Genomic DNA, 27,953 nt, shown 5'->3' with positions numbered 1-27,953 from the left:
TTACATTTGTGAGCTTTTTGGAGGTCAATCCAAAATTCCCTGAGGGCGTGCTGTGTACACAGCCCTGTCCTAGGTAAGAAGATGAGTCATCAAGGAAACATATTCATGTGTATAATCTAAGAGAAGAATAAGGTGACACACAACCGCAGAGCTGACCATCTATACTGGACAGGCTTGTGCATGCAATTTTTCATTCATTCCTTCCAGAAATAAATACTGACTACCAACCACGTGCCAGTCCCTATGCCAGACACTGGACACGGACACATTAGTGAAAAGTACGGACTAGGTCCTTATCTTCAATAAGCCTACACACGAATGGGGAAAGAAACCAATACCACGTCAAAAATACGAAGCAGGGTGATTATAAATTGTGATAAATGGTATGAAGAAAGTAAAACAGAGTGATGTGATAAGAGTGTAAGTGGAGATGGGCAGCTAATGAGACAGGGTGGCCAGGGACAGCCTTTCTGAGGAGGTACTTGAGCTGAAACCTGAAGGATGCTGAGGAGCTGGGAGGAGCAGGTTGCACACAGAGGGGACAGCAGGTGCAGATGCAGAGGAGGAAATGAGCAGGAGAGGTCGCCCTGGCTAGAGTGTAGTGGTGGAGAGGAGGGTGGCGTCAAATGAGCTTGGAGACACCAGGTCACCCAGCGCCTTGTAGTCCACGGTTACAAATCTGACTTGAAGAGAAATGGGAATCTATAGAAGAGCATTAAGCAGAAAGATAAGCCTTGATTAATGTTTTTAAACGCTTACTCTGGGTGCTCATGGAGAAGGTTGGAGAGGGGTGGGATGGGAAGCAAGGTTAACAGGAGGAAAGGGTCCAAGTCCAGGGGAGAGATGACGGTGGAGTGAACTCTGGTGGGGGCAGGCAGTGGAGACTCAATAAAGGAGATAGATAGGAGGAGTGTGTGCTAAAAATGCAGACACAGCGTTCCATATATAGGTGCGCCCCCATTTTAAGAAAACAAAATGCATAAAATCAAAAGTTACAAAAAAGAGTGATTATTCCCTTTATAAAGTGATTCACCACAAGTATCTATTATATGAAGTGAGAGAACTTATACATGGGTCTTTGACTATAAAGTTTAATAAGAGATATAACATCTTAATAAACAGATCATGGAATTAGAAGGAATCATAGAGGTCATTTTCTCCTACCTTCTCCCCAGTAAAGAATCCCCTTTGCAAATCCCTGACAGATGAACATGCAGCCTTGGTATGAAAACTCAAGGGACAGGAAGCTCATTAGCCACACAAGGCAGCCCTTTCTATTTTGAATCTCTCTAATGGTTTTTAAAAGTTCCTCCTTAGATAGAGGCTGAATTCTTTCTCCTCACAACTTCCATTGATCTTAGTTCCATATTCTGGAGCTACGTGGATTAAATCTAATCCTTTTGTTGCATAGTAATTGTCCCCTATCTAAAGAGGAGCTATGGCATTCCTACTCCCCAACTTTTATCTTTCTCCAGCAGAATATCTTCAGCTCCTTCACTTGTTTCTCACATGGTATGATTTTGGGGTCCGCTCTGCCCTGGTCATGCCCTGTCGCTGCACTGCTGCCTGATGAGTATGAGGACTCCAGAATCAAGACCAGCCTTCCAGATGCCCTCAGTGTAGAACATACAGAAGTCTCCCTGGATTTGGAAAACATACATTCATTAATGCAACCTAGAATTGCAAGAGCACGTGGCTTTGAACTTCAGGAAAATCAAAGCTACTTATAAGACAAGTTCCATCCAATCTTATTTGTTACTGCTAACCTGTAGAGAGTTGTTCTTAAACTTTTAGAGGATCATGGACCACACTGAGAATCTGATAAGAGCTTTAGATCCTCTTTCCTGAAAAAAGACATATACTCACAAAATTCTGCATGGAATTGTTTGGGGTTCTCCGAGATCATAAAATCCATTTTTATGTAAACTTCAAGTTTAAAAAGTCAGCCATATCCATATCGTGGAACTCTGGTTCTGTCATCTAAAACTGTATATTTGCATTATCTCTTTATTTGATAACAATATCGTACAGGGGCATGAATAACACCCACTTGAAAATTCCTACTATGGAATTACTAATGGAAGAGGAAAGTTAGAAAAAGTCTTGCAGTGGCATTGTTGGATACATTGCTTATGTTACCTCCTTTAGTCCTTACACTCATCTTCTGAATGAAGCAGTATTAGCCATATCTCATAAGGAAAGTGAAATTTAAAGATATTAATAAAGAAAAATAAAGAGAATTAGCAAGACCCAGGCGAAGGCAATGCCAGCATAGTGTGGTTTTTACAGCTCCAGCAATGAACTATGGTTGGCAGCTTTTAAGAGCTTTTAAAAGCTGAGTCTGTGTTTACCTAGAGCATGGCATTTCAGATGCTCATGAGCAGGTTTAGTTTCCTAGGAACTGTGTGCTTGTGTTGATGCCTTTGCAGTGAGGTCCGTGGAAAGCGGTCATCAATGTGATTAGTCATTACTGTGGCCCACATGGGCAGTATGCCATCACCTACACCATTGTCTACAGGGTCAGGCTGGAGTTGGGTTAGTGGCCAATATATATTTATAACTGAGCAACTCATACAGCTACAGAACCGTTCTGAGAACATCTGAAAGACCTACAGCCGTTATAGGAAATCCACTTTCGGATGGTACTTCCTTATGTGCCAGCTGATCACTGAAAGAAGAGAGCAGTTCTGAGGACGCTTTCCCTCTTTTCCTGTCTCGCTTCAGAGCCATGCTTACTTCAGAATAGTTTGCAAATGAGAAATACGTTCCATTCACAAGTGGAGAGGCATGTAATGGGAAAAGCATAGGCTTTGGAATTCAAATCCTAACTCCTTCACACCAGCTGTGTGACCTTGGGCAATTTATTTAATCTCCCTGAGCCCCAGTTTTCTCGTTTGTATAAAGGATGTTTATTACCTTGCAGGGTTGATGTGGGAGCTAAGAGAAAAGATCTTGGGTTTGCCTGGCATATAATGGATGCACAACAATTGGTTGATGTTTGCTGATAACGTTGAGGAAAGCCTAAATTGTTGGGGCGGGTCTGGGTGACAGTAGGTTTGGTTCAGCAGTACTATCAGTATTACCCTGGTTTGGACCTGGAACCCCGAGTGATTCCAGAGGAATTCCTGTCCCCACCCCGACTCCTCATCATCACGAAAATATTGCTGAAGATAAGAAGGAGATCAGAGTGTATCCACCCTGAATCCATCCTCCATGCGAGGCACCATATCACAAGGGGGTTCAGAGGACCCCCCCCCCATTGCTGCTTAGCCCCCAACCTCAGAAAAGGTACTGAATATTATGGTACTTTGGGCTCACACACGCACAGATCTCTGAGATGAAGCGGTGTGGAAATTCAGCAGTTAGCAGACCTCGATGGTAGTTTAAATGGACATTTCTGAGAGAATCCTTGGTTAAACAGTTGTCAGAGCAGAACTAAATACTAGGTAGGGCTGGTACTGCTTAGATAGTTTCTGAGACTCTTTGTGAAAGTTAAATTTAAAACTAGAGATAGGGCCAGCTAACCTCCTCATTCTGTGAGTCATTAGATGTAGACTAGACTTGGTCATCTCCCTTTGCTAATAAGGAAACTGGCTTAATTAACTGAAGGAAATTAACTTGGATAATTTTGCAGCATGTCTGTTTCCAAAGAGGGGCTGAATTTTTCCCTTCCTGTGAGCTGACGCTCATACAGCAGTTGTTAATTCGAGAGCTGTGTGAGCATGTTGTTGTTGCCAACTGACAGATGTAGTATTTTCCTGATCAAACTCTCCAGCCTTTCTCCTTGCTCCTCCAGCAACTGAGAACAGAGGAATAAACTATCCAGAATGATTTTGCAACATGGGAGTCATTTGCATGTCTTTGTAATATGGGAGTCGAATGCCTATTCTCAGTAAATATCAGCCTCCCAATTGACTTAAGATAATTGAATGATTTTAGATTTATTGTGTATAGACTCTTCTCCTCAGCCAGTGATTCTAAGCAGGCATAAAATCACATCAGAAAACCTGAGTTTTGATATTCAGGTTTGCTCACCTGAGTTAAACCCAAAATATGTGGAAATTGGATTATCAAGTCCAGACTTGGATTGCTTTGTCGATGAAACCTCAAAGTCTCCAGTGGAGCTGAAGGTAATGTCTCTCTTCAGAGGATACTCTGGGGCAATTCTGAAAAGGACAAGGAGAGAAAGATGCTTTTGACTCTATTCCAATTTGTTTCATTTTCCTTTTTAACTGATTTTTATCCTCTATATAATTTTCTTTCCCAATCAGTTTTGAATTTCTCTGATTTACTTCCAGATGTTTGTTGTGGTTCGGTTTGGTACAACTGCCTAGGCATTTTGCTGTTCTTTTTCCTTCCCTGCCCTTAGTTTAAAGGAGGTCTAAGCTCGCAGTGTAGCTATATTTCTGGAGAGACCTGCCACCTTTACAGGATTTACTGTGGTCATTTTCTTTTTTTTTTCTCCCCACAATATGGTTCTTTGTGAATTAAAATCAAGGTTCCTGGGGCTGGAGGTAGGAATAGGGCATGGGAAGCCCAGCCACATTATGATGAATAATAATAATAACTGTCTCCCTCTGTTGTGAGCTCTTCCAGGCCGACTGTGTCTTATTCATCTTTGCATCCCCAGCTTCTCACATAGAGTCTGGTGCATAAATGATGCTCAGTGAGTGTGTGTTGAATGAGTGATCTAATTTTTGCAAATCCCTTTATAATTTATAAAGATACTCCACATAGCAACATGGGGTGATTGTTTTCAAGACCTCAACAAAACCATTTCCTCCCTCATTTCGTTATGATTGTGAAATTGCTTCGGAATTTTGGAACAATGATACTTTTACTGTATGCCTTTCATGAAAAGCCAAAGTCTAAATGCTTTTTTTTTTTTAAAAATGTTGAGGGGCTATGGAAGAGAGGGATAAACAGATTTAACTGGATACACTTCTTGGATTTTTTTCTTTACAACTGCAGTTCACAGGTCTTTCTCTCCTCTTTTACTAGGATATAGGTGAATTTTAACAAAAGCAAGGGGTACGTTTTAAAGGCAGAAGAGCGAGTAGGCAGAAGGGAAAGACTTTGTGTTTGTTTTTCTGACTTGTGTTTTGACTTGGCAAATGCTCAAGGTTATTCTGCTTAACCAAATAATCCACATTGCTTCCATGTCAGCAATCACTGAGCTCTCCTTCCGAAGTATGCCAACCAGACTCTTCTGTTGAGACTTTATGAAGGATTTTGACCCTTGTCCTGCGCCGCAGTCAGTGGCGATGCTGACCCCACAAAGCCCCTCGGCTCTCATAGCCATGGCACATCCGCCTCTGGGAGAGACTCACTCCAGAGTTCATAACCAGAGAGCTGTTTCTGAAATGGCTTACTCTGTTGGCACTCATTACCTTAATGCTGCCTTTTTTCCTTAAAATGCAAGTGTAAAAGCAGGAAAATCATTGCATTACTATTTTCCCGAAATCAAAGGCCAAAGTTAGTAAAGCAGACAAACTTAGAAATTTTAGAAATTGAGGAAGTCTTTGATTTTTACAGGTGAAGCAAGAACCTACTCAGGCTTAGAACCCAGAAAAAAAATTTAGGGGCCAAATGTAGGTAAAATAAAATCCAGAAGAACTTCCAGGTAATGACAGAGCTAAGGCATTGCTTGTACACATCCACTTTACGTGCTTCTGCCCTGACATACTGAGATATTTTTCCCCTCTCTTGGCTCTCAGAGCATACAATTTAGTGTGTTTATATGCATGCCCAGTTTGTGCCTGTGACAGACAGACAGAAAGAAAGAAAACCTTTTAGTAAGGAATGTGGTTCAAAATATATATTACCTTGACTTACTGCCTATATTATCACAGTATGCCAGAAAGTGTATTGCTCATAGGTGGGACGCACAGTAATTTGGAAATACTCATTTTGGCCTTGACACACGATGACCTTGGCCTATTGCAGATTCATGTTCTGCGGCTATATTAGTGCCTGGAGCTGCCATAACAAAGTACTACAGACTGGGTGGCTTGAAACACCAGAAATATATTGTCTCACAGTCCTGGAGGCTGGAAGTCTGAAATCAAGGTGTTAGCAAGGCCCTGCTCCCTCTGAGACTCTGCGTGGACTCCTTCCTTGCCTCTTCCTAGCTTCTGATGGTTTGCCAGCATTCTTTGGCATTCCTTGGCTTACAGCTGCATAACTTCAGTCTCTGCCTCTGTCATCACATTGTTTTCTCTCTGCGTGTCTCCATCTCTTCACATGGCCATCTTCTTATAAGAATGATACCGCTCATGTTAGATTAGGAGTCCATTCTACTCCAGTATGACCTCATCTTCACTAATTGCATCTGCACATAATAGAGGTGACTCTTTTTCCAAATAAAGTCACATTCTGAGCTACTGTGGAATAGGACTTCAACATTTCTTTTTTGGGGGGAACACGATTTAATCCCATAGCAGTGCCTATACCTCTGCTTCAGAGCCCCCAGAAAGTTTCCCTGTTCTTCTCCTGTAATGGACCAATTCTACCAATTCTTTCACTTCTCTCCTCAAGCCCTTGGTTTTTCCTCCTCAGCAGTGTTCTTCCTTGGAGGTGAGGTCCTTGCCTTGACGTCAGTGAGAAAATCAAAATTATTGGAGCCAGGCTGCCTTGTCTCCTCCACACACACTCACGCTTCCCATCTCCACACACCTCTCTCTCACATTTGTCTGTAAGGCATTCTTTTGATGGCTCTGATGTACCATTCTTCATTGTCTCAAAAACAAATATCTCAATGGGAATGTAAAATGGTACAGCCACTATGGGAAACAGTATGGATGTTCTTCAAAAAATTTAAAATGGGGAGCCGGCCCATGGCCAAGGAGTTAAGTTCCCACGCTCCGCTTTGGTGGCCCAGGGTTTCACTGATTCGGATCCTGGGCGCGGACACAGCACCGCTCATCAGGCCATGCTGAGGCGGCGTCTCACGTGGCACAACCAGAAGCACTCACAACTAAAATATACACCTAGATACTGGGAGGTTTGGGGGAGAAGAAGAAGGAAAAAAAAGAGAATATTGGCAACAGATGTTAGCTCAGGTGCCAATGTAAAAACAAAATTTTTTTTAATTAAAAATAGAACTACTGTATGATCCAGCAATTCCACTTCTGGGTGTCTACCCAAAGGAATTGAATGCAAAGTCTCAAGATATTTGTAAACTCACGTTCATAGCAGCACTATTCACAATAGCCAAGAGGTGGAAGCAACTCAAATGTCCATAGAGGGATGAGTGGTTTATACATAAAATGTATGGATAGTACATGGAGTATTATTCAGCTTTTAGACAGGAAGGAAATTCTGACACATCCAACAACATGGATGAACCTTGAGGACCTTATGCTAAATGAAATATTCCAGTCACAAAAAGGCAAATACTGTATGATTCCACTTATATACCTAGAGTAGTTAAATTCATAGAAAAAGAAAGTAGAACGCTGGTTGGCAGGGCCTGAGGAGAGGGGGTAATAGGGAGTTGCTATTTGATGGGTACGGAGTTTCAGTTTTGGAAGATGAAGAGTTTTGGAGATGGATGGTGGAGATGGCTATACAACAATGTGAATATACTTAATGCCACTGAACCGTATACTTAAAAATGGTTAAGATGGCAAATTTTATGTTATGGATATTCTATCAGAATTGGACGTTGCAAACACAATTTTTCATTTGTCCTTCCTTCCTTAGTGTCAGCCTCTCCTACTCCCTGACTTCTGCTTCCTGACTTCTTCAAACCCACTCAGGACTTCCTTTTCTTGAAACAACCTTTACTTTACCTCCTGACATGCAAGCTATGATGCGTTCTTTTCCTCTTGCTTTTCCAAACGATTTCTTATACACAAGAGTCAAACTCAGCATTCCCATTTTTCACCATTTCTTGTTATTGACCAAAAAACAGGCTTTCGTTCACAGCTCAGTTCTACAAGTTTGCTATCCAATACGGTAGCCACTAGTTGCATGTAGCTATTTTAAATTTAATTAAAATTAATAAAATTAAAAAGTCAGTTCCTCAGTAACACTAGCCACATTTCAAGTACTTAGTAGCCACATGTGGCTAGAGGCTAACATATTGGACAGTGTAGATACAGAACATTTCCATCATCTCAGTAAGTTCTCTTGGACTCATGGCACTGTTCTTGAACAAGGATTCTCAAAATCATGAGAATCACCTTGAGGGCTTGTTAAAACACAAAGTGTGGACCCCACCCTTAGAGTTTCTGATTCAGGAAGTCAGGGGACTGGCCAAGAATTTGCGTTTCCAACAGGTTCCCAGGTGATATTGATGCTGCTGGGTGTGTCCCAGAGGAACCCTCTTAGATTCCTAGTGAATTATTCTGATATTAATCTAATGGTCTCTTAGTTCTCATTTCAGAGCTGCAACTGACACTAGAAATCTGACCACAAATTATTCTTCTTTGTTTTGTCCTACTTTCTTGATGAGGTTTTATTTTGATCTCCCACTGATACGATTTCTTTGTCTCTTTACTGACTTCTCTCGTCTAATTAACAGGACTCATCGCCAACTATATGTTCCCTTTCTTAGAGAATTTTTGCACTTAGATTGTTTAGGCTGCCTCATATGTATGCATGAAAGACTCTCAAATAAATATCACCTTATTTCTAAGGCCATATCTTCAGGTTTGTGGGATAGCTATTTGGATATATCACTACTCTTGAACATGGTGATGTTAAAAACTAAGCTGCTGTGTTTCTACCCTCTCTGACCATGAGCTGATGCTTCCTGGATATCTGATCATTGTCACCATGCATTTCTTTAAGTGATGTTGAGATGCTTGCATGAAAAGCTCCATAGAAGTGTCAAGTATTATGTGTACCTGTTCATTAAATATTCATGCAGTTAGAGAAGTCACCCCTGCAGTATGCTGAGTAATTTCCTTAATGCCTCTCCTCCTGGTGACCAACTGTTTTATAGACTTAATCTGCTTAATCCTCTCTACGAGGTATCCTAGAGGTCACACATGAATATGCCCGTTTTCAAATTAGGAATCAAGGTGCAGAAAAGTTTAAAAGAATAACCAGAGTCACAAAGCTGGTTATACTTCTGCCAAGGAACTCCAGCCCAAGTGTATGACTCCCTTGCTAAGCCCCCAGTTCCCATGCAAAGCCCCCAACTCTCATGCCAAGCTCTATTAAAGAACACCAAGCTTCTGGATTTTAAACGTAAAAAGAAATTGCTAAATGCGATTCAAGGCGTACTTCGCATAATGCGTTTCTGTGACACTTCATAGTAATGAGATAATTACCATGACTACAGTATTAGAGTATACATATTCTGATAAGTTACAGCTGTAAGAAATCAGTAATGGCCATTAATCATTCTATGTTCATTCTTTATGAATCTCAGACTAGAAGTTAAGCTGCAGAGTTCCAACAAACCTAAGACAAATTTTAGAGTCATCATCTCTGCCATTTAGATGAAGAGTTTATGAATACAATAGACTCTCCCTAATTTAAACTAATTTGAGCAAACAACTGCCTGAATTGAGAAAAATCCGAATTGAAGTGCATATAGTAGTAAATATATACTACATGTGATATATTTAAAAGTAATAACTACAATTCAAACTAGGCTATCAAACTGTTAGTAAATAAACATCCTTGGGGAACTACTTTAATTAATATATGAGAGGAATTCATAATACATGTATCAATTGTTTTATTTAAATTTGAGTCTCTTGAGTCCTTGAATTCTTAAGACCCATTTCCGTTTTAAGTAGGTTAAGCATTCCCCTTATAATCTTTATTATACTTATTCTTTTACATAGTAAGCTCTTTTTTTTGTACATAAGAATAAATATGAGGTTGGCCCTTAGCCAAGTTACAGCTAAAGGCAAAATTAGCAGGAATTGAATTAATCAGGTTTTACTGCACAACGCATAGAAACAGCAATAGACGCAAACTTTTTCCTTCTTTCAAAGTAGGAATTAGTTACACATTTTAGAAAAGAACCACAAGGTTAGGAGGAAACTTCAAATGTCAGTTGGTTCATCTTTGAACTATACCCAAATTAACCTAGAGAGATTAAAATTCTAGGCTGTTAAATCTATAAGAAATTTTAGAGATTATTTTGTTCAGGCAAAAATGGAGCAGAGAATAGTCAAGTGACTTCCACAAAACACACAGCTTGGTCATGAGAGAGTGATTCTAGGACCCAGGACGCCTGGCTCTAAGCCTGTGATTAGGCCCACACCTGTCTACCTCTTCCAGATGAACCTGTGGTGGTGCTCACCCAGGAAAAGTGAGCAGCTCCTACTTGTAACCTGGTCCAGTATCTAATTACCAAAATTGGCACATTCAGGCTCTTCATGTAATTTAAGGCCATTTACCCAAAATCATACATGGTGGAGATGGAGAAGAGCCACGCACTGTTCTATGAGTTAGCCAAGTTGTGGTTGCCAGAATGGAAACATCGCTATTGTCTGTGTCTAACAAGTGTTATGCCTAACAGGAGCATTTTCCTGTAGACACTTGGGAGCAAACTGAAAAGGATGCAACAGGCTGTGAATTTCTTTGAAAGCCGGGGTCTTGTGCATCTTTCACATCCTCTGCACCCAGCTCAGCACCTGACAGCAAGCCAGCCATCAAAAAGTAAAAAATTATTTTAAATGAACCATGTAATTTACATACTTGGGTTTCTGGGTTTTTTTTGAAGATACTTGTGATTAGGGTTTGTTTAATTTTTCTCTGAAATTTGCTAAAACCAAGAAACCTTTGCAGAAGAGTGTAATGAATTCTTGCTCTCTGACTTAAAATGAGGATCTTAGTTACTCGATAACTACCTGCCAAATTCAGTTGCGCATCTGAGTTAACAGTGCCTTCCAGGGCGATTGTGAAAGTGAGTCATTGATTTGAATTCGGAGTCCAAATAGAGACTCTGTTGGAGCTGGAACAAGCCTTGGAGCCTGGGTAGTCCAGCCCGCTCAGTTTATAATTGAGGAAACGAAGGTCTGGAGAGGTTAAGTAACGGCTGCCCGATCACATAATTAAGTTCGTTTAGTTGCTGTGCTTTAGTGAGATCTGGAAAACGCCACATGCATATTTTTGCTTTTTGAGTTCCTGACATTTTCTGTTGTGTACACTCAGGGTATTTTTAAATACTGATAAGCATGTGAATGCAAACCTCATTTAGTTAAATCGGGCAGTGTGGGCAGTCTTCAGTGAAATCTATTACATTGCCTTGCTTGATGCCTTTATATTCGGCTCTTTTTGATTTGTGGTGTTTGATTGGACAAAAGGTAACTAAATAGTCATTGCAGGAAAAAATCTTCCTTTCTTTTACATTCACGTAACTTCAAAAATATCCCTAAAGTCATCGTTTGTTGTTAGAAAAAAAATTTACTTCTGAACTGAGGCCAAGGTGAAAAAAATTCTGTCTCAGGGGAGTTTTCGAGAGCCATAACCATGCAAAAGTAGTATTTTACAGAAAATATTATGCAAACTTAACTGTGGCATTATAATGGAAACTGCATAAATAATATCTGGATGGCTAGGTAAGAAAGATAAAACCATTGAAATACGTACTTTTGACTCTGCACTGTTACAGTACATTTACAATGCACCGCAATTTGAACAGAAAGTTGACAAACTCTGAACCTGTTATGGGCAGCGTGATATATTGCACTGGGCATCAGGCTGGAGCAAGGAATACCTGACTGTCATTCCTTGTTCTTCTTCTGAATTACTGTTGTGGCCCTAGGCTCTTGTGCCTCTGTCTTCCCTCTGTGCGTCTCTCTGAGGCTTAGGTGGATTATCAATGTAAAGGAACGTTTACTAAGCCTTAGGGAACAAACAGTCATTATTTAGAGCCTCCCAAATCATGGCAGGCTGCTTCTGCCTACTCCGATGCTTTGCTTAGAGTCATCTCAGACTATACTTCTTTGCTAGTAGTTGAGGGGTGAATGTGAAATGTATTTTGAATTTGGAATTATAATTGAGAGACAAACACTTAAAAATATATATATATTGTTAAGCTCTGTACCAAATAGCAGTGGTTGAGCTACTTGCCTCAAGACCACGTCTGTGTCGTATTGATTCATCAGTTAAGGATGGCTTTCACAATTTGCTTAATTAGCTATACAGGGAATGATATTGGATCATGTAAGGGCTGAATTCTCTCTCCCTCGCCCCCCCCCAAATTCACATATTGAAGCCCTAACCCCCAGTACCTCAGAATGTGACAGTGTTTGGAGATAGGACCTTTAAAGAGGTGATGAAGTTAAAATGAGGTCATTGGGGTAGGCCTTATTCCAATCTGACTGATATCCTTATAAGAAGAGAAAATTTGGACACACAAAAAAACACCAAGGATCCACATGCACAGAGGAAAGGCCATGTGAGGACACCACGAGAAGGTGACCATCTACAAGCCAAGGAGAGAGGCCTTAGAAGAAACCAACCCTGCCGCCACCTGGCTCTTGGACATCTAGCCCCCAGAACTGTGAGAAAATACATTTCGGTTGCTGAAGCCATCCAGTCTGTGGTATTTGTTGTGGCAGGCCTAGCAAACTAGTACAGGTCACTTCTAATATTTTACCTTTTACAACCAACTTCTATCAAAACGAAATCAGAAGTTAGCATTATGACTGTTTTTCCTCTCGTGTCTCTCAAAGCCTTCTGGATAAAGTCCAGACTTCTTCACATGGCAGACAAGCCCCTCATGATCTATATAGCTCTTCTTCAGCCTGGTTTCTCAGCGCTTCTTCCTTGCACTTTGGCTCAAGCCAGACACAACCACTTGGTTTCACTTAGTAGCCATAGCTTCTTCTCCTCCGATGTCTTCACCTCACTGTAAATCTTTGAAGTCTCAGTTTATGTATCAGTCACTCCAAGAAGCCGTACCTCATCTGGACTGAGTGGCACTCCCTCCTTTGTGCTCCCACAGCACAGGCACCTGCTTCAAATGACCTTGTCCTTGTCATCTGCTTCTTTCCCTTTTACTCTGAGGGCTCTTGAGGTCAAAGACACAATTTTGTTCCCTAGTACATCCCTATTGCCTGCTATAGAAGCCAGCACACAGTAGGTGTTCTGTTAGTTGAATCAAAACATGAACAGATTTGTGCAAGATATTCCTTTAAAATAGTTACTGAGTACATAACTATGGAAGACACTGAGAGGACGGAGATATGTTTAAATCAGATGATTAATTGTATTCGTTTGCTAGGGCTGCCCTAACAAAGAAGCACACAGGCTGGGTAGCTTAAACAACAGAAATGCATTTCCTCACGGGTCTGGAGACTAGAAGTCCAAGATCAAGGTGTCAGCGGAGCTGGTTTCTCCTGAGGCCTCTCTCCTTGGTTTGTAGATGGCCATATTCTCCCTCTGTCTTCACATGGTCTTCTTCTGTGTGTATCTGTGTCCTAATTGCCTCTTCTTAGAAGGACACCAGTCAGATTGGATTAAGGCCCACACTAATGACCTCATTTTATCTCCAGATACACTCACATTCTGGGGTACTAGGGGTTAGAGCTTCAACATATGAGTGAGGAGGACACAATTCAGCCCATAACATTGGTCATGAGCACTGGCTTCATAGATTTTTACCACCTTGATATATCCCTGGGGTGAATGTAGACTGCTACATTGCGGACTCCTTTGGAAAGTTATTTTCCTTAAAGATTTGGTAATGAGTATACATCTTCGTCAAGAAAGGGGCATTTTGGAGTTGCTTGTTGTTTTCAGGGGTTGGAGTGGGCTGTTATTTTGGGAATTCCACACCTCCAAGAATAAAGTCCTAGAGGACTAAAGTACTGAAAATACTTTAGAGTAACATGATGGTTAATTGCCAATATTACTGTCCTCACAGGAAATTCCCATTCTGAAATGGCTGGTACTTGGTTAACCCCAGGAAATTCAGAGGTCACATGTCAGTTTCCTACCCAAGAGATAAAAACGTCAGGTCCAAAGTTTTTCCTCTGACCTTCACTGCTCATCGACCTTCAGGACTGGGAAAACTCTGTGGAACACCATCAAGTCTTGTCTTTTAGCTTCACATTGGCTGTCCAGGATTTAGACTTCCATTCCTTAAAGGGCTAAGAAAGGGTCCACGTAGGCCCAACCTTGGTCACTCTCTGAACATAATTGAAATCGCTGCCCACAGAAGTCAGAGGGACGTTGTGGGGAAGAGGCTGTGTAAGTGACTCCGACTGTTGCTATAACAACAGTACCCTGGTCTAATTTCTTTTGAGAAATGAATTTCAGCTGGTGGGATGGAGCCGCGCAGCTTCTCCCCACAGATGAAAGCTTTGCTGTTTATGGATTGAGTGCGTGGTGCTGTGCACGCTGCTGCCTGAACATTTTCAGAGGCAGTGAAATCACCCCATGTTTGCCTAAATGTGGGAATGTGCCTGTCTACATGTGGACATCTTCACCCACGGGTGATTCATCCTGGAGAGGAAAATCCTCTAGTTCTGCCTTGTCTCCTATTTGTGAACAGTTACTCTAAAGACATGTAAATAATGGCAATCCCCTTGTTGGTAAATGAAGGCAAGTCCGTTAGCTTTCAGCTTTGGAGTAAACACCTGCTATGAAATGGAGGTTTGGAAGTCAGGCACTATGTAGAAATAAGAATAAGGTCCTGTTTGCGCACTCACTGAGATGGGTGTGTGTGTGTGTGAGAGAGAGAGAGAGAGAAATAGAGAGAGAAAGAAAATTCTCTTCCAGGAGGTATCTCTTAGCTTTGCTTTATGCAAACTACAACTCACAAGGAAGAGCAGTGTCTGACCTCTTTGAGGGAAACAAGGCTTTTTATAGACTAGGAGATCTTGTTTCAATACTTTGATTTTCCACAGGGAGATAAACACGTGCTGGGATATTATTCAAAAGCAGCGTCATCAGGTCTGGGCGCTGTGAGCTATTTGCGTTCCCTAAGCTGGTGCTCGACTTCAGAGCCGTGGAGGCACTCCTGGAAGGGGCTAAAAACAAAACTGAGAATTTCTCTGAAAAGAAGGGACATTTTGAGTAAACAGTGAAATAAAAATAGTCTTGATTCCTACCCAAGGGAGAGAAAAGTACTTAGCCTCCCTGAAGTGTTTCTCCTTCCCGCCTCCCTGCTCCCAGAAAACAAACAAATCGAAACCTCATGCTCAGTTGCAACATGCCTGTTCTCTGGTCTGTGTTGCTGGCGTGTAAGTCTCCAGCTGTGAATGATGCAGATAAGATCTGATCTTTTCATTTGCTCACTTCCTCCCTATGGTTTTCCCTTCTTCCTCATCAACCTCCTTCACCGTCATTTCTTTACAGCTCTAAATGAAATCCCATTAGGAATCTCAGATTGTAATACAAGGTCATGCATACAGACACGTTTGAATAGATAATGTATGCATGACTTCTAGTAAGAGATATCAGGAGATATTCCTAAGGAAATTGTTTCTTGTCCTTAAAAATAAATGTGATGTAATATGTGTGTGTGTTTATGGATAAGAAAAGACAGAGCAGTTCAGGGTTCAGATTGTGGAATTCTGATGGCAACTGCAGATCTCAGTGGAGCTTTTCCTACAGAAAGCTACTGAGTAAAGGAGGCTGCCCCTGGGATGCACACATCTGCTCCCTCCTGAAGTTTTCAGGGCTGCAGCTATCATCCCTTCTCAAACATACGATAAATTTGCAGAGTAACATCTTTCGTTGTAGAGGAGCGCTACGCTTTTCTGTGAATCAGGCAGATCTGACTCAAAGACACAAACACATTCTCCTTAGACTGTCACGACACAGGTGTCTAAAACACTTTCCCAGAATTTCTAAGCAAGATTTACTCATGTTTGATCAGGAGAGGAGTCATAAGACACAGAAGAGCAGAGTAGATGCCAACACAGACTTGAGAGGTAGGTGGAACGAAGTAAGGTGCTGCTGCGTGCCCTGGGACAAATTACTATCCTCTCTGAGCTCATTCCTCATCCGTCATAGGGTTACGGTGAGGATTAATCAAATTAATCAAGGTAATACAATGTACAGCATTTAGATTGGTCCCTGATACATGGTAAGCTCTCAGCCAATTAGAACATTAAATGACAATAGAATCTTGAAATATTTAGCAAGCAGTGAATCAAATTCTCTGATAAAAACTTAGAAGTTTAGAGCTTTCTATTGAAAACTATGTGAGGAGACTTGAAAATCACCCTGGCCATTGCAGAGATAACAGTCTTGGTTTTAATGAGTCATTAATAATTTTGTTAAAACACCAATTCGAACTACACGTATGGAGCTTATGAAAAACTTTGTAACTTCAGATATAAAGAGCACACAGGATTCCTGTGACTTGTGATGAAAATATAATTTATTCATTCAATTGAGAGAAAGCCAAGAGCCTGTATGAACACCTACGTATTGGAAATATGGAGATTTGAGGAGATTGCGGGACTCAGCCTTTCTGAATGTCAAGGGCTTGACTGCCACTGCTCCTCATGTTTTACCATCCGTTCTCAATGTGTTGCTGTGCGTTCAGTTGGTGCTTATTACACATTTAAAAAATAACTAAAGGATAAAAGCATACCTAAAACTTCAGCCACACAAAAGAAGATTTAAAATGCTTTTAAAGACTCTCTTACTGTGGCATCTCGCAGCTAGAATTGGCTGAGGCTTCGTGTTCCAGACAGTGACAAGAGGTACGACCACTCTTTTGTACAGCTGAGACTGCTTGGGAATAGAGTTTTAAATCTGACTTATAGCAAAAAGGAAAACAATCATGCTCCTTTATAAAAATAGCCTCAAAGTTCCCCAGAATGTTCTGTATTGTGCTGTTCCCCCCTTGGGCTGGGGTCTCAGCAGTTCCCCAGCATTCCCTTGGGCCTCTGTAGCTGAGGTTTCAGAAGCCCAGAAAAAGGAGGATGAAGCCCCTTTTTCAGATGATCTTTTTCTTCCTGGAGCATTTTATTTTATTTATTTATTTATTTTAATTTTTATTTTTTTCGGATGTACATCATATTTCAAATTCTGTATACATTCCATCATGTTCACCACCCGAACACTAATTATAGTGCATCCCCTCACATGTGACCCTAGTCACCCCTTTTGCTCCCCCCCCCCCATTCCCCAGTGGTATCCTGGAGCATTTTAGAATGGAGATTTTTTTAACTGCTGATGGCTGACATCCCCTCCAGAGACCCAATATTTCCTACTGACCAGGTCCAGAGAACCAGAGAAGCTGTGTTCTGGGATGGTCGCAAGTAGAGGTTTTAAGCTCTTGGCTGTCAAGGAAATAACGTGTGTGCGTGTGTGTGTTTAATTCATATGACTTCTATTATGTAGTAAAGTTGTTTTCTCTCTAAAATAATGTTAGGGGTGTATGAGACTGACAAGGGAGACTTCAGGAGTCGTGGTAAGATTTCTCTTTTTCTTTTCGTGTTGCTTTATTCTTCACGTAGATCTCCTTAAAGCAGACATGCTCAACCTCTGTCAATACGTGTCTGACATGTGCTCACTTTCTGGTGGATCTCTGTTCTTGGGAATAAGCTCCCCCTCAGCACCTGGCACCCAGGCACACGGCATGCCTCAGTTCAATGAGAGGCAAAGGTGAGTCTATGACATGGAGAGAGAAAATGGGCTAGGGTACTCCTGTGCTCAGAGAAACCTAAAATATAAAAAAGAAACATTGTCATGAAAAGTCCTATAGAAATCCAGCAAGCCTCTGCAGAACTCAAGATCCCCTGAGGTTCAGAATCTCTCAGTCTAGAGCATTGTTTCTCAGTCCTGTCTATGAGCTGTCCCGGAGTATCACCAATGAACTCAGGAACATTCTATATTGACATTGGGTTTATATGCGTCTGTGTATTAAAAAAATAATCAAACCAACAACCTCAAAATGTCAGAACTCCAATAGAAGTATTAGTCTAGGTCAGAATTTCTAACAACTGGACATCCTGGGGGCTGGCTCAATGATGTAGTGGTTAAGTTGGCGCACTCTGCTTTGATGGCCCAGGGTTTGCAGGTTCGGATCCTGGGTGCAGACCTGCACACCGCTTGTCAAACCATGCTGTGGTGGCATCCCACATATGAAATAGAGGAAGATTGGCACAAATGTTACTTCAGGGACAACCTTCCTCAAGCAAAAAAGAGGAAGATTGTCAACAGATGTAGCTCAGAGCCAGTCTTCCTCACCAAAACAAAAGAAAAACAAAACTGGATATCCTGGACCAACTACCTTAGATACTGTGCCTCCAACCTGTGTCCCAATCTGGGCCCCATCTTGAGCTAGGAAATCAGAAACTATGGAATTGAAACCAAGAAATCTTATTTTTAAACAGCCTCCCAGGTCACTTTAAAGTTGGATAATCACTGGTCTAGATAATTGAACCTCTAAATAAACCTCAAAAGATCCTTTCTAAGGGTGCTTAAATCTAAAAGACAGTTCTGGAAGTGTTTTGCACACTGTTCATATTCTACTAATTAAAATATCTAACACATGAGTATTCTGGGTCACTCATCAAATAACATTAAATAAGCAAGTCAAATGTATCCATGGGTTCACATGCTTATTATCTGCTGATAGAATGAAAGAGAATAACCATGTGAAAATTGGTTCAGTGAATCATCTTCTGGTTTGACCAGAGAAGATCAAAATGACCAAAATGTTCTCTTCGAGCATCTGCAAGCTGAGATTCCAATTCATCTTCAAGTCTTGGGAAATAGTTGTGTGTTTAATAGTTGATAAAGGAAACTCACTCACACATTTGTTTGGAGGGGGTACATTGTTGGATGAAAACCACTTGAAGCCTTTGTATGGAAATTTAAAATTCAGCTATGAAAGTATCCAGCATTTTGAGTTCACATTTATATCGAAACACATGACCTTGGTAATGTCACATAAAGGCTCAGCGTTTCAGTTTCAGTTTTCCTTTACACAAGTCTCTTTATGTGCTCTCTAGTTGTTCTCAACATAGATTCCCTGGACTCTTAGAGTCCTCGAAAATATTAAGGATGGGACAGTCCTCGAGCCCTTTCCAACATTTAGAAAATAACTAGAATAAATTGTACATTTACTCAAATGTCATGAAAACACTATGCAGGCCAACATTTTCAAGTTCCTGCTTTGGAGATCAATTACATAGACTCAGTGTGGTTATTTGAGAGATCTTCTTAGCATTCATTCATTTGCACAATCCCATGAGGGAAAGGAAAGCAGTTATAGTATGGTGTGTATTACGATGCCATGGGAGCAATGGAGGGTCTCCAAGATCAGGAGTTGTGGGGAGGGCCTGTCAAAAGAGACTGTATGGCAGGTAATGTCTAAACTGAATCGTGAAGGACAAATAGAATTGTTCAGGTGAAGAAGTTGATTAAGAATATAACATATGCAAAGGCTCAGAGCGAGACAGAGAATAAACATCGTGTGTCCTGAGAACTGCAAATAATTGAGTATAGCGGAAGGTTTAGAGTTGATTGGTGTCAGAGGGCAAGTGGAGGGGAAGAACGTTACAGGTGATAGCGAAGACTGGAGAGGTAAGCAGGGATGAGGATCGAGTTGTGGAGGGCCTGTGTGCTGAGCTTAGATGATGCTGAAGGTAGTGGACAGCTCCAGAAAAGCTGCAAGTGAGTATTGGGCATGATCAGGTTCAAGTTTTGTAAAGAAAATCACAGCCACAAAGCAGAGAATGGGTTGGAGGGGAGGTAAGGCTGGGGCAGAGAGACTTGTCAGAAGCTGCTGCAGAAATCCATGAAAGAACTGTGGAAGATCTGAACGAAGGTAGTGGCATTGGGGGTGGAAAATGAGAATAAAACTCATTAATGATAACAACAGATAGTTCTTGAGGTTTAATTGGGTGTAGGTGGTAGGGAGTGGGTGGAATCAAGGATGATTCTGGAAAACAATCTGAGAGGGCATGATCACGATCAGCATTGGAGCCCGGTGCCGTTGATGAAGGCGTGACTGTGCTTGGCCATCCGGCATGAGGCTGGAGTGTGGGCTGTGGAGTCAGACCTGAGTCTGAATTTGAATCCAAGTTGAGCCACTTCCACCTCAGCTGTGTAATCTTGGACACAGTGCTTAATCTCACTATGCCTAAAGTTCCTTCTCTGTAACATGGTTATAATAAAACCTGCCTCTTAGAATCACAGGGAGTAGGAGACAAGGAATCTGATGATTTACACTCATGTCTTCTGTCTTAAAATCTTCATTATTAATAGTAATATCATCATCTTTATTCCCAAGCTCTGTGATCCTGCCCAATTTCATGCAAAATCAGGGACAAGGCAATAAAGAGTATTTTTGAACCTACTAACACTGCTAAAAATCTAAAGAATGTCAACTATACTTAAAAAAAAAAAAAAAGCCTAAAGGAGAAAGAATCTTTTTACCATGGACATGCTGGCCAGGGAACCCCTAATAACCTGCTGGGAATGAGGCCCCTCTATGTCAGCAGAAACCTGGTAATCTGAGCCATGTTCTTCCTTGTTATGTGTGTCACCCACCCCTCCCCATTCTACTGCCTCCAAAATACTGCCCTTTCCCCTGAACTATCAAAGCAGTACATGACCTGTCCCAAAGGTTTGCTCTGAGGATAAAATACGATCCTATGTGAAAGTGCTTTATAACCCCAAAGGCACAGCTGTTCTTATTACAACTGGTCTGGGTGTCATATCACCTCTCTCAAACCATTCTCCCTCCGCCTCTCAGTTTCCCTCTCTCTCTCTCTCTCTCTCTCTCACACACACACACACACACACACAAACTCACACACACACAGTTTCGTAGAAATGCAAGCCATCAAGCCACTCTGTAGACAAGAGACCTGTGCTAGAGCCATTATGGAAGAGGAATTGTTTCCTTCAGAGTAATTGACACGTGATAGTGGCACATATTGTCATAGGCATTGGATGAACAGCATACTTCAGCTCCTGGCACCACAGCTTCCCTTAATGGGAGAAAACATTTATATGTAATAATAGCAATACAGGAGCAAGGAAGCTGATGCTCAGTAAAGAGTTTCTGTGATTCTCCCTCAAGGGCACAAATCATGCTAAGAGGCTTCCAGCTTTGTAAGGCAGAGGGGCCAAGGACTTCTTAAGATAAGGCTATTTGGGATGAGATTCTAACCTTAGTCCTTGGAGTGTGGGGGAGCTCACAAGGACATTCCCCATGTGCAGTCAGCCGTTCTCATGCTCACTGAGCAGAGAGTTACAACTTGCAAGTTACTCAGCCTTCTCCAGCATTCAGCTTCTATTTCTTCCTGCCAACTCTCCATCTATCTCCCAAGAGGGACATAAGGAGAGAGTTGGACTCTCAGACCTCCTTTCCAGAGAGCAAAGGATGATGAGACAGACAGTAGGGATGCTAAGATTGCTCTGCTATCGTGGACACAACTAAACAAAACATAAAAACCATAACATAGCATCTTCAGCGATGTCTTTCCTATAGTCCCAAATGCTGATACATAAAAAATATGTCAAGATTTGGGTTAAAGGGGCCAGCGGTGGAGAACTTTCAGCCCACAAGGAAAAGGAAGTACTCAGCAGCTCCATTCAGGTCACATGCTGGAAATGTATTTGATTTGAACTTCAACAATCCAGTGCTGTTCTACAATCTAGGACACGAATGCATTAGCACTTGGACTTGGGCTTGAATTGCAAATTTGATTTTTGTTGTTCATATTAAAAAAGCTACACCAGATGCTTGGAAAACATTCAGGTTTTGCTGGCTAGGGAACAGAAATATTATCATTCTACCTATTTGTATGTCAGAGATCCAGAAAGGAATCTATCTCAGTTGCAATTGTGGCTGTTGGTATCACTGAATTTAAAATAGTAATAGCTTAAGGCTTAGTGGGTGCTTACTGGACACCGGCCATGAAGCTAAGTGCTTTCCACATTATTTCATTTGAGTTCGTCCTCACAGTAACTTTGTGAGCTACATATTATTAACCCATTTTGCAGATAAGAAAACCAAGGCTTAGGAGAGTTTAAATAAGTTTTCCAGGATTAATTCATTCAATAGGTATTTATTATCTTACTGTGAACTACCAAGGACCCAGTAGTGAACAAATCAGAAAAATCCCTACTTTCGCGTAACTCACTTCCTAATGGAGGGTAGCATAGCTAACAGTCATGAAGTACCAGATGACATTTGTATGTGTTTTCTCTTAGATGGAGGGTCTTGGGTTTGAACGCAGGCATTCTAACTCCAGAGCCTGTGATCCTGTTTCTGCATTCCTGCCGTGTACTGCCTCACCCTGCTAGGCCCACCCGGCTGGTAAGGGGTAAAACATGGGGTTCCCACCAGGTCTGTCTGTCTCCATGGTCTCGGCCACCACTACTTTACAGAGGAACAAATTGGAGCATTTGTCTGTATTTCTCCATCCTGCCCATCCCTTCATGGCCTAGAATAGAATCCTGGACCTATGCTTCCTAAAATAAAGTCAGGTTCATTTTTAAGACAAGTGCTTATTTTTTTAAGGTTAACATCACTTCACATGGTGCTGAGGGTCTCAAGCCTTGTTTCCTTTAGGCCCTGAAGCTGTGATATTTGAACTTGCCACTATATCTTAGAGCTGTGTCCAGGTATCTGCCATACCTACGATCAGAACCACGGTTTCCTGGTTTGTTCAATAAATATCATAATTTTCTAGCTATTTCTATGTAATATGATGGATTGAACTAGTATCTTCTTTGAAGTCAAATTCCAGTGTGTTCCAGTTAGGGCCTTCTTTTCAGCAATTCAGGGGCTTCCACCAAGTGACTGCAGACAGGGTGCAGTGTTGTGATTAAAAATACAAGATTTAGGGGGCTTGCCCACTGGCATAGTGGTTGGGTGCACACACTCTGCTTTGGTGGGCTGGGGTTCACAGGTTCAGATCCTGGGTGTGGACCTATACACCGCTCATCAAGCCACACTGTGGTGGCGTCCCCCTATAATAAATGGAGGAAGATTGGCACAGACGTTAGCTCAGGGACAATCTTCCTCACACACACACACACAAAATACAAAATTTAGGAATAAAGATTAGACTAGATTTTTGCTCAAGGACCTTTTCTGTTTACTTTTAAAATAGAATTCTCTACTTATGAGAGAATAGCAATAAAATGCACTTCTTGGAATCCCCCACATCATCCCCAGATTGGTTTTATTTTACATGGGGCTCCTCTAGAGCCTTAGCAGTTCTACACGTGAGTGTCAAAGTGCAGAGTCACAGGGAATCCTGCTCCTCTCTTCCATTGCTCTGTAATACACAGCACCTTTGCCAAGAAAAGGAGAATGCCCAAGTGGAGGACGGCTCTGCCTCCTCTCTCCCTCCCTGTGTCATTCTGCCTTCTGCCTCCAACTCTGTAAAGTTACTGAAACCTCTTCTAATCTGAACTAGTCTTCCTTTTGTCATTCAGCAAGCATTTTCCCAGTACCTACTTCATGCCAGGCTCCTTCACCAGAGCCCCATGTGCTGTCCCTTTCTAGCAGAAAGGAAGGGGGCAGCCAGATGAATTAGGTTTATAGTTAATAAATCCATAGACTTAGCAAGACTTTTCTTAACTGGACTTCTTAAATGAGTCTGTGGGGTGGACATAGTACTCTCCAGGGCAAGAGAGCCCCTTACTAGGAATGTAGACTCTCAAAGTGAGGCAATCCATGTGGTCAGTGGGGCTGCCTCCTGCTCTGATTCAAACTCAGCTCTTTCAGCCCCTGTGAATTAGACAATAGACTCGTTTACTCAATTTACCATTATTTATTAAGCACTCCTATGAACCTGAACACTGGGGGCAGCCCCTTGGATACATAGTAAGCACGTCAGCCATAGTCCCTACCTTCTTGGAGCTAACTAAACAGACACTTAAGCAATTACCCCAAAGTATGATAGAAGCTATGAAGGAAAAGTGCAGGTTGTTTGGAAAAACTTATTCCAGGATATCCAACCCAGTATAGGTGGGTCAAAGAAGGAACCTAATGTAGTTAGGATGGGGAAAGGATGTAAGAGAAGACTTCGTAGAGGAAGTGAAACCTAAGATCCAATGTGAAAGATGAGTAGCTATTAACCAGGGGAAGGGAGGAGGGAGGGCGAGGAGTATGTTCCGAGAAAAGACAACAGCATGTACAATGCCCTAGAGGCAGAAGGAAGCTTGGCGCACTTAAAAAACTGAAAGAGTTTCAGGAAAGTTGATAGAAAATGTTTGGGAAGGGATGGGGAGGTGATGCTGAGCAGAGAGTCAAAAAGAGGAGCCTGAAATGGTAAGCAAGAGCCAGCTGAAGCAAGCTTAGTTTGGATTTTAATGTAAAGACAATAGAAATCATTGCAGGGTTATAAACAGGAGGGAAATATATTTTTTGAAAGAGGTGGTAATATAGAGACTTGATTGATGGAGAATAAGACAAAACAAAGGAATAGATGAAAGAGTGAGTGGATGGATAAATGGAGGCAAGGCAAAGAGACCAGTTAGGAGACTGTTGCAACAATCTAGCAAGAGATAATGGTATCCTGGCCTAGGATCGTAGCAGTGAGGATAGAGATAAGTGGGCATATTAGAGTCATATTTTGGATGCAGAATCCATAGGGGTTGGTGACTTGTGATATGAGGAGTTTCAAGAAAGCTCAGGTTTCTGATTTGGGTAACTGGGTAGATACTGAGATAGAGAACATTGGTGAGAATCACATTTGAGTAGCAAAAGATAATCAGCTCAATGTTGAGATGTGTTCAGTTTTAGATGCCCATGAAACATTCAGGAAGAGAACATTGGAGTTGATGGAACTCAACTGAGAAGATTGGGCTGGGTACCTTGTTATGGGGTCATCAGCCCAGAGAAGATAGTTGAAGCTGTTATAATGGATGAAATTGTCTAGGCAAGCATGTAGAGTGAGCGGGGAAGAAAGCTTAAGATATAACATTGAAGAATCTCATCATTTAGGAGAAAGAAAGAAGAATACGTAAGAGACTGAGAAAGAGCACTAGACAGAAAGGAGGAAAGTGTGATATTATGGAGAGCAATGGAAGCATGCTTTTAGAACACAGTAGGCTACTGTATCACAAGGTGCTGGGAAGTCAAGTAAAATAAGAACTGAAAGGAAGTTTTGGGTTACTTTAACCTTCATTTCTAATCTTCATTTCTGTGCTATTCAGGAAATGTGTTAAATTCCATATTCTTAGAGAATTTTTGGTGTTCTTTAAAATATTGTTGATTTAATTCCTTGATGTTCTCAATTAAGGTACATTGAAAATCTTAAACCCATCTTTAGATTCTTAGATGAGAATTTAAAGAATTCTTTAAGAATCTAAAGATAAGTATTAAGATCTTTCTAGAGTATGATACATTTTGATCCAAGTCTCACCCCTAGCATTCATTTAGAAAATAATAATACGTGATTCTTCCCTATGAGAGAAGTACTATCTCTTTTCTTTTGTTCCCTCACCCTCCAGTCTTTTCCTATTTCCTATAGCTTAGCCTTGTGAGCTCTCCTTTTGGATAAAACCTTTTCCCATAGAATTTGAATTAAAGCCTGGCTGATTTTGAAATTAGAAGTATAATTTCTTTCCTATTATTCTAAACCATTTAAAAGTTAGTTTATAAAAATACACATCACCATGCTTAAAGAGTAAACTATGCCTTGGAGATTTAGTCATCCTTTTTCCTGTTTCTTTTCCAGCTCCAAGAGACTGTGAAAAGGAAGTTGGAAGGAGCCCGATCACCACTTAATGGAGATCAGCAGAATGGTGCTTGCGATGGGAGTTTTTCTCCAACTAGCAAGCGAATACGAAAGGACATTCCCCCAGGGATGGAAGCCATCAACAGTTTGCCCAACAACATGCCACTGCCTTCAGCCTCTCCTCTTCACCAACTTGACCTGAAGCCTTCTCTGCCCTTGCAGAATAGTGGAACTCACACTCCTGGGCTTCTAGAAGATCTTAATAAGAATGGTAGACTCCCAGAGATTAAACTTCCTGTCAATGGTTGCAGTGACTTGGAGGATAGCTTCACTATCTTGCAGAGCAAGGACCTCAAACAAGAACCTCTAGATGACCCTACTTGCATAGACACATCAGAAACATCACTTTCAAATCAGAACAAGCTGTTCTCAGACATTAACCTGAATGATCAGGAGTGGCAAGAATTAATAGATGAATTGGCCAACACGGTTCCTGAAGATGACATACAGGACCTGTTCAATGAAGACTTTGAAGAGAAGAAGGAGCCAGAATTCTCACAGCCAGTGACTGAGACCCCCCTCTCCCAGGAAAGTGCAAGTGTGAAGAGTGACCCCTCTCACTCTCCTTTTACACATGTCTCCATGGGATCTCCCCAGGTGAGGCCTTCTTCTTCTGGTCCTCCCTTTTCTACAGTCTCCACGGCCACTAGTTTACCTTCTGTTGCCAGCACTCCCGCAGCTCCAAACCCCGCTAGCTCACCAGCAAACTGTGCTGTCCTGTCCCCTCAAACTCCAAACCAAGCCCACACTCCAGGCCAAGCTCCATCTCGGCCTGGAAATGGTTATCTCCTTAATCCAGCAGCAGTGACAGCGGCCAGTTCAGGCTCGGGCCCTGTGGCTGTGCCCAGCTCCGACATGTCTCCAGCGGAGCAGCTCAAACAGATGGCTGCACAACAGCAACAAAGGGCCAAACTCATGCAACAGAAGCAGCAGCAGCAGCAGCAGCAGCAACAGCAACAGCAGCAGCAGCAGCAACAGCAGCAACAGCAGCAGCAACACTCAAATCAGACTTCAAGTTGGTCTCCTTTGGGGCCTCCATCCAGTCCATATGGAGCAGCTTTCACTGCAGAAAAACCAAATAGCCCAATGATGTACCCCCAAGCCTTTAACAACCAAAACCCTATAGTGCCTCCAATGGCAAACAACCTGCAGAAGACGACAATGAATAACTACCTCCCTCAGAATCACATGAATATGATCAATCAGCAGCCAAATAACTTGGGTACAAACTCCTTAAACAAACAGCACAATATTCTCACTTATGGCAACACTAAGCCTCTGACCCATTTTAATGCAGACTTGAGTCAGAGAATGACACCACCAATGGCCAACCCCAACAAAAACCCCCTGATGCCATACATCCAGCAGCAGCAGCCACAGCAGCAGCAGCAGCCACAGCAGCAGCAGCCGCCACCCCAGCTCCAGGCTCCCAGAGCACACCTGAGTGAGGACCAGAAACGCATGCTTCTCATGAAGCAGAAAGGAGTGATGAATCAGCCCATGGCTTACGCTGCGCTTCCATCCCACGGTCAGGTAAGTGTGAAAGTGAGACACACTTTAAGCAGTTCTCATGGTGTGTTTCAGACTGTCGATGTGTGATGTTCTCCATGCCTCGGCAGTAGCGGGGTTTAATTACCTGCAGAAATCCTTCCTACACATCCTCATGTTCTTGCCAGGTTTGACTTTTTTTTTCCTTTCTTCTAAGAGATGGGAAAGGGTGGTACGATAGACTTTCCTGTATTTGAATACCTAGGAATCAAACTCCTTTTATTGCTGACAGTAGATAAGAAACCAAAAATTGCATAAAATTCTCACTCTGAGGAGGCAGTCTGCAGAGGTCACATGGCGAAACGTGGTGCTCCTTTAGTAGCTTTTCTCTAAGGTCATGCAATCCTAGACTCGGGTGGTAGGAAGGCCAGAGCATTTAGGGGTCCCTACAACAGCTTTAGAAAGCCCTGAACAGCCCTCGCTTATCTTACTGAATTATGAATATTGGAAATTTGGATTCTTGATGTTCAAATGTGGGAGGTTTTTCTGTATTATCAAAGTGAAATGGAGGACAGGTTTTTGTAAGACCATTCAATGTTCAAACATTTGTTGCTGAACTAGCGCAGTTGGAAGCTGTTTCAACCTCACGACCTGGGAGCACAGGAAAACCTCTCCAATTCATTCAGCTCTAATTCAGGAAAATTTGATGATGAGTATGCCTTAGCGTTGTCTCAAAATAAAGTCTCCTCTTCCCCACTGTCTTTCTCCATGATATCCTGGTTTAGGGGTGTAGGGCTTTCAGAGATCTGTGGTAAT

The 27,953-nt window shown here is 41.9% G+C and overlaps 1 protein-coding gene across 2 annotated transcripts in view; it reads left to right on the top strand.

Moving 5' to 3' along the window:
* The window catches only part of MAML3 (mastermind like transcriptional coactivator 3), a 392,390-nt gene that overhangs the window by 204,995 nt on the left and 159,442 nt on the right, over positions 1-27,953 (top strand). For both annotated transcript variants that reach the window (XM_046656355.1, XM_046656354.1), the window contains exon 2: positions 25,590-27,182. In XM_046656355.1, the coding sequence (XP_046512311.1) occupies positions 25,590-27,182 (1,593 nt within the window). The remainder of the gene's footprint in view (positions 1-25,589; positions 27,183-27,953) is intronic.

Source organism: Equus quagga, chromosome 3 (genome assembly GCF_021613505.1).
Source record: "Equus quagga isolate Etosha38 chromosome 3, UCLA_HA_Equagga_1.0, whole genome shotgun sequence".
NCBI lineage: Eukaryota > Metazoa > Chordata > Mammalia > Perissodactyla > Equidae > Equus > Equus quagga.
This window is presented reverse-complemented; position numbering and strand designations above follow the sequence as displayed.